The following is a 16,887-nucleotide window of genomic DNA, read 5'->3' on the forward strand; positions in this document are numbered from 1 at the left end:
TCCTTCCCTGGACCTACTTCCCTGGATCTTACATTAATTCATCAATAAAGGCCCATCTCTTCCTCCTTCCATTTCTTTCCTTCACCATCTGCCCATAAAAGGTTTCATTCCCCATTTATAGTGGCCTTCACTATGCATTAAGAGGAGAACAATCTGATTAACTTGAAACAGTAACAGAAGCTAATATTTACTGAGCTCTTACTGCCAGTCACATATTGTCCCAAGTATATCACAACGCTAATTTGTAAAATACCCTTTGAGATAGGTATCCTTCCAGATGAGGAAATCCATCATGGAGAGCGGCAGTCACTTACTTAAGATGTTCCAAACAGTAAGTGGCACAGTAAGAGTCACACCCAGGCTGTCTGGATACAAAACTCAGGCACCTAACCACTATGCTGCCGTTGGGCTCTGCTACTATGTAAGACTGATCAAAACAGTCTCAGAGGATCTTGAGTTTGGAATTTCAGGCTACTCGGGGGCAGATTTATGCTCGGCCCCCAGCCAGAGCACTCCTAAACCAGGGTCTTCTTGTGGACCCCACTGGGTCCTCCTGCTATGCCAAGGCCCCTCCTCTCCTTGCCCTGGGTAAGTCCAGAACCCTGTCCCAATTCTTGTCCCTGCAGGACTTGAGTCCCTCCCAGACCTTGCCAAGAGAACCAGGATGGACTTGAATGCCTGCCTGTGAGCTCTGCTTCCTCAGGCTCTGGACTGAGAGGAGCACAGAGCTCTCTCCTTGGAACCCAAACCTGGACTGGGTTGCCATCTTCAGCTTACCTCTGGGAAGCCCCACTGACCAAGGAGAGGGTGCTTCCTAGGAAGTGGGGGGAGGGGGTCATAGAGCTGACCTTAAGGCAGGTCCCAGGCAGTGGTGAGAGTATCCTGGGCAGTGGCCAGTCCGAATAAATGCTGGCCAAACACAACCAATGAGACCACACTGGTGCATATTTGTTAAATATTAGTCTCATCAGGCTTCTCTCCCCAAATCAGTGACTAATTCCTATCTAAAATCAGTGCTCATATAAGGACATAACGTCCTGTCTCTCAGAGCCTGCCCTGCTGACCCTCCCAACTTCTACTCTGAAGTTCTCCCTGAATAGGAATCAAGAGCCCTGGCCTTCTCAAGAAAGTGGACAGTGAGGGCTTGTCCCTGCTAGTGCACCTGCAGTTACTAAACAACGCAGCCCGCTGTTTTCTATCCAAGCACACACCAGATGCTTAGATTCTGGTGTTCCTTCTTTGTCCCTTCCCAAAGCCAAAATGACTCCCCTCGGGCCCCAGGTTCTCAGGGAGACAGGAGCCAGCTGGCGGCTGAAAAGCGAAATCAGACGCCCAACTTTGCCTTTCTCCTAAAGCTTCCAGCAGCTCCTTCCCCTCCTCTTCAGTCCAGTCCCAAGGGCGGGAGAGGAGGGCGGGGGGGTGGGGCTTCCGGTACGTTGAGGGGGCGGGGCGAGGGCGGGGCCGAGACAGAGACTGCCCCGACGCGGCGGGTGGGGGCTAGGAGCTGGGGGCGGGGTCGCGCTGGACACCCCAGAAAGCTCGTCCACGTCACAAAGCTGTTGTCCCCTCTCCCCCATCACAGCACCCGAGGTCCGGACCAACTTGGCCTCACTCCAGGGATTTTGCTAGACCGTATACCGCTTCATGCTATCCATCCAAGGGCTCCCAGAATGGTGGCACGGGGCCTGGGGCACCAATGAGCCATCCTTCCTTGGAGAGATCTGGTTTGGGATCCCAGCTACTCTCGCCCTCCAGCCCGCCTCGCTTGAAACTTCCGGCAATAGAGACTCCTTTGACGTTTAAAGAAAACAAGGACAAAACACTGGCAGCACAACGTTTCCACTGTGGAACAGCTAAGCTGCTGGGATGGCGTCTGGGCAAGGCGGGGTGAGCAGTGAGCCTGTGCATCTTGGAGTAGAGGGCGTGTGTTTCACAGAGGCTCTCCCCCTCTGGCCTCTGGCTTTGGGGTCTGAAAGCTCTGGCTTCATTTCCTCTGCCAGTCTCCTACTAGCTGAATGAATTTGAACGAGTTGCCTAACTTCTCTGAACCTCAGTTTCCTTATCAATCTTCCCAGGTTGATAGGAGGATCAAGTAAAATAATGTATCGTGCAGTGCCTAGCAGTCTCTGGCACATAGGATTTAACAGATGCTATTTCCCCCTTCCCCAAAACGAGGAAGGGATTACTAGATCTTCTTTTCTCTACCTCAGTTTTTCAATGGAGCCTGCCTCTCTTTGGAGTAGGTGGCTTAGGCTGTGCTGATGCCATCTTTGCCTGGTTGTCAAAAAGAGATCCAGAAATATAGGCTTGTGGAATGTTGGAGCTGGAAGTCTTGTCCAACTGAACTTATTTAACAACCCTGGAAGGTGAGTACCCAGCTCCCACAGCAGAGAGTGGGGAGGGAAGTATTAGGAGTCAGCTTTCAGGGTTAACATCATGGGTCTGGGACTGGAAACTTCACCTTGTCCTGTCTACATTGTGCAAACAACCTTAGGTCCTGGGAAGTCAGAGAAGCAGTCCAAACCCCCGATAACAAAGAAGAAAGGCTGTTGGTCCCAGCAGTCAGCACTCCCTTTTAGAAGCTTGGCAATATTTCCAAGTGCTTTTGCCCTTCACTGTTAAGTGGCCCAGCTCTGTGAACCTTCTGCACCCTCAGGTAACAAACTGTTCTTTTTACAGGCCAGAAGCTGAGCCCAGAGTGGCCAGGAAACTCTAGTTTGGCCCATTTTGGTTTGTTGGAATCAATATTTGCATTTCCTGGACATTTCTCCTGAGCAGTATCCAAATGCCTGGTATATCCAGGGGACGCGAGTCAGCTCACTTACAGAGTCTCTATCTCTGTCCATCTCTGTCCCTCTCTGTGTCTTGCTCTCTTGATGTCTCTCTCTGTATGAGCCAAGCTCACTTAACAGACTCTGTCTCCCCCTGCTTCCCCCCTGCACAGGGGTTGGGGGAGTGGGTACTAGCACTACCACAGCTGTCTTAGGAAAATTTTCTCCCAAATACCCTTTTAAAAGCTTCTCGCTAATCCCTCTTTTCTGGGAGAGGTCTAGAGATCTGGGTGATTTCCCTGGGGGAGAGACATCAGTCACACATTCCACATGAAAGAAATTTCCCCCTTTCTGCAGCTTGCCTGTACCTCCTCTTATAATTCATCACAGCTCATCACAGTGCCCTGGCCAGTGAGGCTGATAAGGGTCCTTGAAATCTTAAGTGACCGTCTCTGAACTCTAGGGAGAAGAGAATGGGGAGGAACTGCTGAGTGGGCACAAGGTTTTCCTTTAGGGCGATGACAATTTTTTGGAACTAGATAAAAGTGATGATTGCACATGTTGCACTGCATTGTTCACTTTAAAATGGTTAATTTTATGATATGTGAATTTCACTTTAATAAAAAAATTTCTTTGAAAAAAAAAACAATAATGGGGCACCTGGGTGGCTCATTAGGTTAAGCAACCAACTCTTGATTTTAGCTCAGGTCATGATCTCAATGATTTGTGAGTTCAAGCCCCACATCAGGTTATGTTCTGACAGTGCGGAGCCTGCTTGAGATTCTAACTCCCTCTCTCTCTCTGCCCCTTCCCCACTCTCTCTTTCTCTCTCTCTCTCTCAAAATAAACTTTAGTAAAAAAAACAAAAAAATAATATCACTGACATCTAATCACTTTTTTAAAAATTACAGAGTTCGTGTGTGATCAAATTACTTCTAACTGCATTGTATGTGGCACACACACATGTAAAATACATTCCCAACCCCGGAGGAATTTAAGACCTAGCTGGAGAACAGAGATGACTAATACATCAAACAACTTCCATAAGAGCAATGCCCTTCCTCTGTGTGCAATTGAGAGTTCGAAGACGCACCTCTGCTAATGCAGAAAAGGAAAAAGTTCTTGGAGATGACATTGGAAATGAGCTTTAAGAGTTGAATGAAATTTTTACTGTTAGAGTTGGAGGTGGAGAAATATAATTAACAGGAAGAATGTCTGATCCCTACAAGGGGGTCACATGATACATTTAAGGACATTACCTAGTCCAATCTGGCTGTCATAAAAGCTACATCATTCCAGCATGAGTATTAAAGACCAGATGTCAAAAGACCATGACTCTGCCCCTTTGTCTCCAATGCCTGATGCCCTGTTTTCCACATACTTGATGATGCATGAATGTCAAAGATAAAATAAAAATGTGCATTAAAGAAACTCTAAGAAGCACATGTACCAGGAAAACTATAAAACAGTTGTCTTAGCTAGAAGCATGTACTACTACTGAAATAGGCTAAGACAAGTATGCAACAAGTTTTGAGGTACAAGGCAGAACATGGTGTAACTGAGTTACATGTGGAATGAGTGGGGAAGAAGTCTGGAGCCATCTAGGAAAATTTTGTATGCCATCCTATGGGATTTGGACTACATTTTAAATACAACAGGGAATCATTAAGTTCTATTGTCCCATGATCTCGACTAAGTAGGGCAAATGAGTGGTCAGTATGGAGAGAGCTGAGTGTGGACAAGCATGAGATTCAGATGGATGAGGAATCTGCCCTCATCACCTAGGCACTTGGCTTTAAAGACCCATGTTCACAGGGCTGTGGTACAAGACAGGAGGACACAGGAAACGCTCACCCTTAGGGAGCAGAAAACCTGCCGCAGAACAGAATGCTGTTGGCTGCATTGTGCCTAATGAAGAAAAGGAAGGGATGGTCAGCACAGAACCTTGGTCCAGATACCATGCAACACTCCACGACCACTACGGCTGAGGCAGCCGCGGCCTCTGTGCCTTCCTCATTCACCTCCACGACACTCCTGTGCACAAACTTGGACAGACACAGATCTCTCTCAGCTGACATTGCTGACAAGTCAGCCTTGTCCCCCTGGAAGGCATCAACCATTCCCAAACGCTGAAGCACAGATTCCATGTCATAATCCTCTTCCAGTTTAAATCTTGGAAGGAAAACTTCCACTTCGGTACTCTTCATACAGTCTGACTTGGTCCAGGCTCTAAATTTCTCATAAGTGAGATGTTTTTCCACCTGAAAGACCAGAATTCGATTTTAAAATTCATACTTTAGTACATATTTACATACACACCCACATACTCTTCCTCCTCGCATAGATGGGTATTGATTGTCACGCAAGACCAGCAGGCACCGTTATCTGCCAGGAAATCTGTGAGATCTCATACTTGTGCTATTAAATACATGGGTGGCTTCCTTGCCAAGCAGGGAAGACTTCAAACAGCCCAGAGGCACAAAGACAGTGGCTGTTCCTCTTGTTGCCCAAGAACGTCTAGGAGACAATGCCCAGCTGACTATGATTTTCTTTTTTTTTTTTTTTTATAAACTGTGCTTATTTTTTGAAGATGAGGCATTGCTGGTAAGAAAAATGATTGGGAGGGGCCCCTGGATGGCTCAGTCGGTTAAGCATCCAACTCTTGGTTTCAGCTCAGGTCAAGATCTCATGGTTTGTGAGATTGAGCCCTGCCTTGGGCTCCATGTGCTGACAGAATGGAGCCTGCTTGGGATTCTCTCTCTCTCCCTTTCTCTGCCCCTTCCCAGCTCGTGTGCGCATGCACACACTCTCTCTTTCTCAAAATAAACAAAATTTAAAAAAAAAAAAAAAACCTTAAAAAAAAAAGAAAAATGGGAAAAGGCTCCTGGTGGAGTCCACCCAGAAGAACAATTTGCCAGAGGCGCAATCCTGCAATCCTGCACACATTCTGAAGAAGAGACACGGTGGCGGGGGGGGGGGGGGGGGGGGGGGGGGGGGGGGGGCGGGGATGGACAGAGACACAGCCAATGGCTGCAGCTCTGCTCACACAGGCCCCTTAGGTCATGGGAGCACCAAGTGCCACTTAGTGCCTGTCCCTAGGAGCTCCTGGGCTGTGGCTGACTCTCATACTAGGTAGGGATCCATGCTGAAAGGAAGCAGAGTGAGTGGGGAGTGGCATTTCCAGCTGTTTCTGGCTCTGCCCTCCTGAGTTTCAGGTTCTTAGTATTTAAAATATAATGCTAACAACAATGACTATGATAATAATAATGAATCACATTTATTCAGGGCTGATGATGCACCAGACAATGTGCTAAGCTTGTCCCTGAACTATGCCCATTTTATCCTAATACTAACTCTATCAGGAGATATTATCACCATCCCCATCTTAGAAAACAGAGTAATTTGGCAAGGTCACATAGGTAATAACGGGAGAAGTAGGTCCTGAATAACAGTTTGGTTCCAAAGCCCGAGTACCTGAATACTCTGCTCTGCTGCCTGGTTGACCATATCATCAACTTAAAAGGTAACACAAATGTTGGAAATGGTGCTTGAGTTCTATCCTATCAGGAAGGATGTGAAGGTTGTCACTGGATTCATCTCACCGAACTTAAATCCACGTTGTCATCCGGGAGCAGAATGAGCATGCTCAGCTCCTCACCCACATAGGGCACCTCCAGGACCTGGGCCTGCACCTCTTCAATATAGGCAAGCTTAAATGTAGCTTCCTGAAACATCATCTGCACTGGCCTCTGCTCCTTCTGATGGGAATAAACAGAGGAGCATGGAATTAAAAACAGATTATTGAAAGAGGCGATAAAAGTTTCCAAAAGACGTAGAGTTGACTCCAGGAGTGTTTTCAGTACCCGTGATGGGAACAATATTCATATGCTAATTCTGACTCTTTCCTGTCACCATTACAAGGCATCTCTTGTAAACAGGTATCCTAAGAAAGATGTTCTACTCAGCAAAATAAATGTGATACTCTGCATTTTCCGGAGGAGGAAATCAGATTGTCCTCATTTAAACTATATCTAAGGAGGGGTGTCTGGGTGGCTCAGTCAGTTAAGCATCCGACTCTTGATTTCAGCTAAGGTCATGATCTCATGGTTTGTGAATTTGAGACCTGTGCCTGGCTCTGCACTGACAGTATGGAGCCTACTTGGGATTCTCTCTCTCCCTCTTTTTCTGCCCCAACCCTGCTCGCACTGTGTGCACTCTCTCTCTCTCTCAAAATAAATAAACTTTAAAAATATATGTATACAAAAATAAAATATATCTAAGGAAATGATACAGTCACATAAAATTAAATAGAAAATTATTTCATTTTAACTAGAGAAAAGTTTTGTGATAAGGTGGGAAGAAATTTAAAAGTTTCACAGGAATGTCACAGGTAGTGTATGGACACACCCTCTCAGAAAGCAATCTTGCCCGCAAGTAGAAAGAACTAATATCTCTTCATGTATTTAAATCCAGTTGTTCTGATTCTGATACTCTAATCCAAGGAAATAACTTTTTAAAAATGTAGAAGCGGTGGGGCACCTAGGTGGCTCAGTCAGTTAAGTGTCGGATTCTTGATTTTGGCTCAGGTCAGGATCTCATGGTCACAGGATCAAGCCCCACATCAGGCTTGGCACTGAGCATGGATGGAACAGCTTAAGGTTTTCTCTTGCCCTCTGCCCCTCCCCCACTCTCTCTCTCAAATAAAATACAGAAGAGGTATATGCATGCAGAAGTTAGAGTATTATACTTATTTTTCTTTTTTTATACTTATTTTTCAAATTGATACAGATCAGCTATTATACAAATTAGAAAAGTTTCTAAAATCAATGCTAGAAAAGTTCTCCCCCTCCCACCTTTGTACCTCAAGGGCTGATTATGTAAAGTACACCTTAAGCCCCCCAAACACCTATACAGTGTGTTTCCAGATTACATTAAAATGGTATTTTTGTGGGGGGTGGGTGGTTTGCTGGGGATTTGGCAAGCTATTTTAATACCTGGCTGAAGTTACACCTCAATATCAAGACTAAGATTTTTGTCAGTTTTAATATTAGAAATTTATAAATACTAAATTAATAATGATTAATTAATATTAATTCAAGTCAATACTCATTTTAATTTTTTAAATATCTGATTAAAGAAATATTCACTCCCAGGGTTGATGGGGGGGTGGGAGGGAGGGGAGGGTGGGTGATGGGTATTGAGGAGGGCACCTTTTGGGATGAGCACTGGGTGTTGTATGGAAACCAATTTGACAATAAATTTCATATATTGAAAAAAAAACAAATAAATAAATCATTAAGCACTTTCTGTCTTTAAAAAAAAAAAAAAGAAATATTCACTCCCTCTATCCACTCCCCCAACACACACACATATCACACTTTCTTTCCTTAACACTTGTTTTTTGCTTTCTGTTTAGCAACTTGGGAATAGAAGAAAGTCTTCTATGAGAGTTTCCAGAACTAGGTGGCAGCAATGAAGATAGGAGAGATTATCAGAGGCAGAAGGAGCAGTAATAAAATGCAAAAAATTATAGACAGCAAATAATTTTTATTCCTCTGTTCTTTTCTACTGAGTTTAAAATTCCATTTATAAATATGTTGTTTCAAAATTTTTTTAATTTATGTTTATTCTTTTTTTGAGAGAAAGAGAAACAGAGCAGAGTGGAGGAGGGGAAGAGAAAGAGGGAGGCACAGAATCTGAAGCAGGCTGCAGGCGCTGAACTATCAGCCCAGAGCCTATTGCAAGGCTTGAAACCATGAATCGTGAGATCACGACCTGAGCTGGAATCAGATGCTTAACCAACTTAGCCACTAGGTGCCCTTCAAAATTATTTTTAACCAATCATTTATGCTTTTACAAACTTAGTTTTTTCCATTCAATTTCTTCTTGAAACACTAGCAGGATTTCTGAAAGCTTCTCTCACCTGGTTTATTTTAAAAGGCATTTCACTTGTGTACATTTTGTTGAACTGTTCATTCCACCTTCCTTTGAAGTAGATGGCATTGACAAGAACCAGCCTGGTCTGTGCATCAATCGAGCTATCCGGCAACAGGTCTTGAATTTTACCTTCCAGGAAAAGTAGAGAACACATTCAGGTGATTTTTATAGAACATGGGATGAATAAATCATGATAAGGTTTATTGGCAGACCCTTGGTTACTAGTCAAGAACCAAACATTCTTTTCATTTTTCAAATTTGCTCAGTTTGGATTGTTATGTATAGAAATCAAACACAACACATACACATGGTGTTCATGGTCAGGTCACTAAGGCCTTTCCAGAAAGCTGAAGACGGCAAATGATTTCTAAATCACTCAAAGAAAAACACTACATGCGGTCAGACAACGAGGCAAGCAGGTCTGGAGGGCTGGTCTGGAGGGACCTGGGTTATCTCAAGAGGTGAAATGGGATTGTTTGGTTTAGTGCAGCAAAGTTGTAGCCAGTGCTAACATTCCACAACTACATCCACATGTCAGAGGCAGCCAGAATGAACGGCTCGACAGGGAAAGAGCTGATAATGGGCAGTCTGGGTGCACTGAAGAGCTCCTGGAAGCAAGTAGAAGAGATTTTACTATTTTGATCCTCTAAACAAACAGCAGACATTCCTGGAAAAGGTAAGGTGGGCAAGTGAAAGATACTCCCTTCTTCCCCTGGATATCAAACTGCCTTTCTGATGAACTAAGAGCATCCCTGTTAATTCGCTGCCTCCAGATAGCATAAGTGGCAAATATTCCAAGAAATGGTGGCAATAACTGCTAACTCTTTAAAGAAATACAATGTCTATTCTCAATTGTCTGATTTATTGACAGAAATAGGACTGCTCCTAGTGGTACTAAGTAGAAATGGTACAGAGGGTCCTGAATGGTTCAAACATCATACATCATTGATCATGGCGGCCAAGATCAGAACGTGGCACTCCATAAAACAAAAGAATAAGGCTCAATGCCAAACAAAGGATGATTTCGGTCTGCAGGATTGATCAGCCCTGAGAGACAGTCTGCAGTTGACCTATCAAATCTAAGCTTACCAAATCTAATTAAGGGAGTGGAAGTGGAAAACATGAAAGAAGCAGAATAAGTAAGCTTAATGTGTAGGATAAAGCTGGTGGTAGGTCCACATAGAATTTAGAAAGAGGAAGCCCAAGTGTATGACTCAGGGGAGATCTGACCAGTAGTCTCCTTCCTATGGAGGTGATGAACCCACCCAACATGTGAACATCACAGGCCACATGAAAGTACGCTTCAGTGTAAGTTACTAAACTGGAAATCTGGTCTATGAATTTCTTTTGACATTTGTATCAGTCATTCTGGTCCCCGGAGAATGGAAAAAATTAAGTCTCCGTTGTTGAAAACCTGAGCTTCTGATCAGAACCACTGTGAGTCCATTAAGGTCCAAATACGCCATGAGGCCCAGCCTGTCAGCATGACTCTGACCATCTGAAACACTAGTAAAATCTGAACAGCAGGAAAAGCAAGGGGAGGAAGAGGGAAGGGAGGAAAAGGAGGGGAAGTAGGGGAAGGTGGAGGGAGCAGGAAACAGAGAAGGGGGAGAAGGCAAAAAAAAAAAAAAAAAAAAAACAGTAACGTAATTCTGACCTTCAGTCTTTTTTGAGACCCAAGTGTTGATGTGTTTCCTGGACTGCTCTGCAGCTTTGGCAAAGGAAAGCTGCTCGAGTTCAGCATGGTAGAACTGAAGACAGGATTCCTTAAAGGTCTTTGGAGAGAAAAGTGTTCAATGTGGCTATATTCCTAAATAAAGTTTCCAAAAATTTGTATATACTTTTTATTAAAATAAGTATACATCTCTTAAAAGTGATATCTTAGCCTAATAGGTACTAAAATATCAGAGTTTATAAATAAGTCCTAAGCCATAACCAACCAGAAATGGAAAAATGAATTTTATAAGTAGTCAAATTTTAAATAATTCAAGGCACAGTCGTAGAATTATGAGTTTTAAAAGTGTCCACCATTAATTTTGGTTCTCCAGGATCTTTCTTTCAGACTCTATATTTTAAATACAACTTTTATTGTTCTGCTGACTCAACTCACTGAGAGGAATTCACACGTCTTTTCTCCAAAGAGCCTGTTGGCTGTTCTGAGCAAGTACTGGGTGCCAGGTTTGTTCACTTCAGTAAGAAGTAACTGGAAACTCTGATGAATATCTTTCTCTGTGTTTAAAGAAAGCACCTGTTGAGAAAAATAATTTTAAAAATTATCAAAATGGGGTGCCTGGGTGGCTCAGTCAGTTAAATGTCTGACTTCGGTTCAGGTCATGACCCCACGGTTCATGAGTTCAAGCCCCACATTGGGTGCCACACTCACAGCATGGAGCTTTCTTGGGATTCTCTCTCTCTTTTCCCCTCTCCCTCTGCTCTCCCCAACTCACACTTTCTCTCTCTCTCAAAATAAATAAACTTTAAAACAAAAATCAAGATTGTTCTTTGATCTCAAAAACTCTTTATAGAATTTTATAGAGAAAATTCTTTCTCAAATACTCTACAAAATTTTCCTTTAAAAGAACACTGTTCTCATTTAAATTGCAGATTTAATACATACTAGAGCAATACTATGTGGAGGTGGGGAGAAGATACAGAGAGAAAAAGAGAGAGAGAGAGGGAGAGGACAGAAAACAGAGGAGTAAGAGTTGGCTTTTCTGCCTAAATAGATCTGTCTTGTTTAAAAATAAGTAATAGGGGGGCACCTGGATGGCTCAGCCGGTTAAGCATCCAACTTCAGCTCAGGTCATGATCTCACAGTCCGTGAGTTCGAGCCCTGCGTCGGGCTCTGTGCTGACAGCTCAGAGCCTGGAGCCTGCTTTGGATTCTGTGCCTCCCTCTCTCTCTCTCTGCCCTTCCCCTGCTCATGCTCTGTCTCTCTCTGTCTCAAAAATAAAGAAAAACATTAAAAAAATAAGTAATAGGAAGAATGACAAGGAGAAGAAGGATTCAGAAAAGGGGCTATTATAAAATCTTGCATCCCAAGAAAAACATAAGTATGAAATATGCCTAATAGAGGAAAATTTGCTTCTAAGATTTAAAAAAAACAACACAGTTAAAAGCATGATAAGTTCAAGAAGAAATGGGCATAAATACAATCAGTGGGCAAGGCAATCTTTGTCAGTTTATACAGAATCCAAACACTAGTTCTTTAAAAGAACTTCCCTTAATGCTGTAAGTAGCAATGCATATTCAGCATATTGAGTGCCATTACTGTCTAGTTGAGCACAGAAGGATAAGGAACTTTTGATGTCTCTGAATACAAGGTAACTGAACAATCTTGAGGCTCTCAAAAAAACCCAAAAGAACAAAAAAAAAAAAACACAAAAAAAACCTCCCAGAAGGATTCATCAGCTAGCTTAAAACACAGAAAAGTTCGGTAAGCCCAAAGAAGCCCCTCTCTACACATAAACCTTCACTTCTCAGGTCACAAGCTGAAAAATGATTCAGATAAGCAATTACCCCAGAAAGGGTTGTCAAGAGAAAAGAAAGTGGTATTGAAACAAAGAGCCACACCAACCCTCCTGTAGTGAAGGTGTGCGCAGGGAGCATGAGATAAGCTTGTAGGTTTTATCTTAGGCACATGTCCTCTGCCTGCTCTATAAAACCCCCTCAGGACAGGGATTGATTCTTAATCATTTTCAGATGTTTGCTGAATGTTTGTTAAACTAGTCCACACACAGTCTGTATATGTAATAAAGACATGCCTTTTCATCCACATTTGCCTATTTTTGTTCATCCCCTTACCAGGAAGGCATGTTGGTGTATTAATGACTTGAAAGAGATATTAACCTACCCTTTGTTACCAAAGAATAATTACAGTTATGAAGTCTTTACTTCAAAAATGAGAGATCTTAACTGCTTAGATTTCAAATAATTTCAGTTTCATTTTCTAAACAAAGATAAGATGCTAGGACAAGATTTTAATAGTCTTAACCAAATTATTAAAGGACTTTTCCCCAAAAAAGTCTCAGCAAAAGAGACTCCCAGCCCTGCCCTTTGCGTCTTGTTCCCCAGGCAGCCCCGCCTGCCTGATATAAGCATGTACGTGTGTATGCACGAGGACCCCTCCCCATCCTGCTTCGTGGCAATTCTGCAGTATGAGGTATGAAGCTGGGTGATGGAACATAACAACTGAAAGGACAGTCCCTTCTCCTGAGTGACAGGTAGGTTTACCTGGGCCATCTGGGCAGCAGTGTTTCCTTTTGCCCCCAGGAAGACCATGGCCAGGGCAGAAGAGATGCTCACAGGAGAATAAAACACGTTGCGTGAAGGGCTGTCCTGACACAGCATCTTTAAAAGGTGAAAGGCAAAGGTGCCATTTGCTTCAGAAAGGGCATCCATGATACAGGCTCTGGAACCAGAGAATAAAGAGAAAGGCTGCCTTAATACACCTCTGAAGGCTATTGATCAAATATCTGGCAATCTTGGAATTGTACTTGTTTTAAAATAATAAAGCTCATAAACATTTTAAGTTGGAGGAAAACCCATTTATTGTTGCTCCCCATCTGAAAAGTGAGTCCCCATTTTAAGGTAAATAGAGAAGTATGGTACTGGCAGAGATCAAACCAGCTTGAGAGCCTCAGGAATTAACAGCACTAATTCACTGGCACAAACACACAGCACTCAGTCTCCCAGGAGCAGTGAAGTCCAATCCTTTCCCATAAGGACCAGCTCTTCCCACCTGACAAGAAGGACATCAGGGAGAAGGAGGATGGTGTCAGGGAAGCAGGGGAGGGGGAGGAGGGGGAAACTCCTACTGAGTTTCTAGTTTCTCTAGCCTGTTCTCTAGCCTGGTCTCCATAATACTGTTTCTCCTTCTTCTGCTTGTTTTTTTTTTTTTTTAATGTTTATTCATTTTTGAGAGAGAGAGAGAGTGCATGAGCAGGGGAGGGGCAGAGGGAGACAAAGACAGAGGATCTGAAGCAGGCTCCGTGTGCTGTCAGCAACCAGCTGGATGCAGGGGCTTGAACTTAAAAACCCTGAGATCATGACCTGAGCCAAAGCTGGAAGCTCACATGACTGAGTCACCCAGGTGCCCCAATACTGTTTCTTCTTTCATACATTTATGAAGAGCACTTTTGAGAGTTTCAGCTATGCAAAAGGCCACAGTCTCCCTATCTGTCAGCTGATACTTGAGAAATGTTTGAGATTCTGGTAAGAGATGACAGACAGGCTGCAGGTGGGTTTAAATTGACTGTGAGGCAAGGACCTTTTATCTACAGTGACTGGTCATCAACCAGCTAGGGAGAGCCAGTGTGCTCTCCAGCTACCCCCTAGATGGCCAATTAACTCCCAATAGCCCATAACCCAACTCAGAGTGCCCAATGATCCCTAGCCTCTAGACATCACATGACCTTCAAACACTGGAAAAGAGGCTGAGAAAACTTTGCTTTTGTTTTGTTTTATAATATTTTGCTAACTTAGCAAGATTTGAGAGTTTTACTCTCAAGATTTGGGAGTTTTACTCGATAGAGCAAAAGCCACTAATGGAGACTGTGCACCTGAGGACGAAGACCAGCCCCTGCAGAACACCAGAATAGAGAGGCGAGGAGGAACGGAGAAGGGTACAAGAAAGAGCAAAACTACCAAGAACAGGGAGGCCAGGATCTATGAAGCCACGGAGATCAGAAGTGTCAATGTTAGTGGGCAGGTTTGCTGACCACACAGCTGAACCTGAACACATGGCCGCCACCATCCCCCAGCCCACCAGGCAATTAGGTAAGGGTGGAAATGAGACCCTCACTCACCCAACTGCCATCTCCCTGACTCCTTCCTGCGGCTCCTCATCCCCTCACACCCATCACCAAGTCCTGCCTTCTGCTGCCCAAATGGCTCCGGAACCCATATACTTGTGAGCCTGCACCTAGTCTAGACCACCTGCTCCCTCTCCCTGCTGCCTCCTCGGAACAAAACGACCCCCCCCCCACCCAGTTCACTCCATTTGGACAGCCCTCCTCCTAAATTTCCCATGGCTCAGGGTGCCTGGGTGGCTCAGTGGATTGGTTTCAGCTCAGGTTATGATCTCACGGTGAGATCCAGCCCCACTCCAGCTCTGCGCTGACAGCAGGAGCCTGCTTGGGATTCTCTGTCTCTCTATCTGCCTTCCTCCCCTGCTCGCTCTTTCTCTCTCTCAAAATAAAGAAATAAACTTAAAAAAAAAAAATTCCCCTGGCCCTTAGGATAAGCTCAAAGCTCACTTCATTTAAAGGGCTTATCCTCCACCTGACCCCCTCGCCTTGCTCCAGCATCAGCCTCTAGCCATCCTGACCGCCTTTCACTCCCTCCAAGGCACCCCTGGGCCAAGGAAAACACCGTTTATCCACCACCCCGACACCTGCACTGGCTAATGGCACTCAGCTTCCCTCTCCACCCAAACACCCCGGTCTCAGAAGGCTTCCCTTCACGAGCTCCACCCACCCTGGCGGCTGGCTCACTCTTCTCTGCAACTCCGTCTCTCATTGCTTGTGGTCCCACTAGGCTGCAAGCTCCCGCGGCAGGGGCGGTGTGGCACCGCGCGCGGGTCCTGCGGGCCTGGAAGAGCGCTCAGGGAAAAGGAAGGGCTCCAGAAGTTTGTGTGGAATGACTGGAAGAATTAGGATGGGTAAGTAGTGCTCGGATTTACAGCTGCAGAATGGTGATTTCAGCAGGAAAGAGGAGAGGTAGGGAGAGGTCAGTGCGCGGATCCCTAGGAGAGAGATGGGGTGAAGAAGCAGGGCGGCGGGGTGGGGAGGTGGAGGGAGGCGGCTGGAGAGGAAGAGACCTGGGAAGCGCAGAGACAAGACAGTGGAGGAGGGAATCAGGTGGCCTGGGCTCTGGGACCGGCCACAGCTGCACCACTGTGCGGCTGCGATCCAAAGAGACTCTGTTTCTGTGAACAGGGCGAGGCACCACCTGATCCGGTTCGCTTCTACAGAGATGGCCCTCGCGTCCAGTGTCTGAGCGCGAGCGCTGGGGGCTCACGTCCTCCGCCGTCCCCGCCCTGCCCCGGGGCGCCCCCACTTGCCACCTTCGGCACCGCCGCGCTCCTCCCGTGGCTGTCGTCCGGGCCTATGCCGACCTCTCCGGGAAGAGCCGCTCCCCGGGTCCAGCTCGCGTCGGGAGGGAGCGGCCGCAGAATTTTATGCTCGCCCCGGCGACCTCCACGCTTCCTGCCCTCCGCTGGGGGCGGTGCGTGAGCTGCGCCCCCGCGTAACCGCCGGCTGGGCGCGGCCAGGGTCTAGTCCCAGGCCAGCTTTGCGGCCTCCCCCCACCCCCCCCCCCCCTCCGCGGCCCCGCCTCGCGTGTGAGGCCCTGCGGGGGACCCTGGAAGGGCTGACTGCCTCCCAAACCTATTGTGAAAGGAAAAGCACTTTCAAACGGATAGGTGAGTCAGGCTGGTACCGCCGCGCTGGCTCACAAGTGGAGAACACCCCGGGGACGCGAGCGAGAGGCGACAGAACTTAGCCTGGGCTTGTGTACTTCCAGAAGCAAAGGTGGAGGGACAGGCCTGTGGGTCTTATTCAACACCGCTCATCCTACACAGATGAAAGAGTCAGCTAGAATAAAGTATCTGCTCAAGATCCCACACTAATTAGCTGTTCTGAAGCCAGACACAGAAGCCAGGCGGCCTACCTTCTAGGACCTGAGCCCTTTTCCCCTGCTGGTGTTTGGGCTCTGGTGCTGCTGTGTATGCAATCGCTACCATTTATCTCCAAAGTGTTGGGAACAGACAGACTGAGCCGGACTGCCTCAGCACATGGGGGTGCTGACGCAGGGCGGGCTTGCGGATGGTTGATTCGGTTGTTCAAAAGGTCATCAGATACCCACACTCTTCCCATAATGCCTCGTGGCCAGTGACCAGAGACCCCAGCAACTAGAAGCCTTTCTTGTTGATGTGATGATGTCAGAGGAAGAGAACAGATTAAATGACTTTCTGCAGCAGATTTCTCTTCCTATTTCAAATTCAAACCTGAATTAGTGCATTCTCCTGAGGGTCTGAATTAGGGAGAGAGGCAAGCCAGGTAACTAAATGTAAAGAGGCACACACTCTTAGGGGTTAACCCCTGTACTTAATGTGACCCTGACAGTGAGTGCCTCCTTAAATTTCACACCCTGGGTGCCTCCCTTTTCAAAAACTAAC

The 16,887-nt window shown here is 45.7% G+C and overlaps 1 protein-coding gene and 1 long non-coding RNA gene across 9 annotated transcripts in view; one reads left to right on the forward strand and one right to left on the reverse strand.

The window, feature by feature from the left end:
• The first annotated feature begins 1,532 nt into the window (after window positions 1–1,532).
• LOC113593911 (uncharacterized) lies at window positions 1,533–8,329 on the forward strand. 2 transcript variants are annotated; one of them, XR_003414269.2, is made up of 3 exons: window positions 1,533–1,887; window positions 2,211–2,366; window positions 8,188–8,329. It is a non-coding gene; the product is annotated as an uncharacterized LOC113593911 (long non-coding RNA). The 2 variants fall into 2 exon arrangements; XR_008298683.1 differs by lacking the exon at window positions 8,188–8,329 and adding an exon at window positions 2,680–4,331.
• Window positions 3,913–16,887, reverse strand: part of SERPINB9 (serpin family B member 9) — a 58,934-nt gene continuing 45,959 nt past the window's right edge. The window contains exons 1-7 of one of the 7 annotated variants that reach the window (XM_053223070.1): window positions 15,772–16,014; window positions 12,942–13,119; window positions 10,819–10,956; window positions 10,366–10,483; window positions 8,695–8,837; window positions 6,374–6,529; window positions 3,913–5,032 (exon numbers count right to left, since the gene is read on the reverse strand). In XM_053223070.1, the coding sequence (XP_053079045.1) occupies window positions 4,628–5,032; window positions 6,374–6,529; window positions 8,695–8,837; window positions 10,366–10,483; window positions 10,819–10,956; window positions 12,942–13,109 (1,128 nt within the window). In that variant the 5' untranslated portion in view covers window positions 13,110–13,119; window positions 15,772–16,014 and the 3' untranslated portion in view covers window positions 3,913–4,627. Of the gene's footprint in view, window positions 5,033–6,245; window positions 6,530–8,694; window positions 8,838–10,365; window positions 10,484–10,818; window positions 10,957–12,941; window positions 13,120–15,185; window positions 15,627–15,659; window positions 16,015–16,379; window positions 16,566–16,887 lie in introns of those variants that run through there. The other 6 variants (XM_053223071.1, XM_027040176.2, XM_015073569.3 and 3 more) reach the window with 6 other exon arrangements.

This window comes from Acinonyx jubatus, chromosome B2, assembly GCF_027475565.1.
Source record: "Acinonyx jubatus isolate Ajub_Pintada_27869175 chromosome B2, VMU_Ajub_asm_v1.0, whole genome shotgun sequence".
Classification (NCBI taxonomy): Eukaryota; Metazoa; Chordata; class Mammalia; order Carnivora; family Felidae; genus Acinonyx; species Acinonyx jubatus.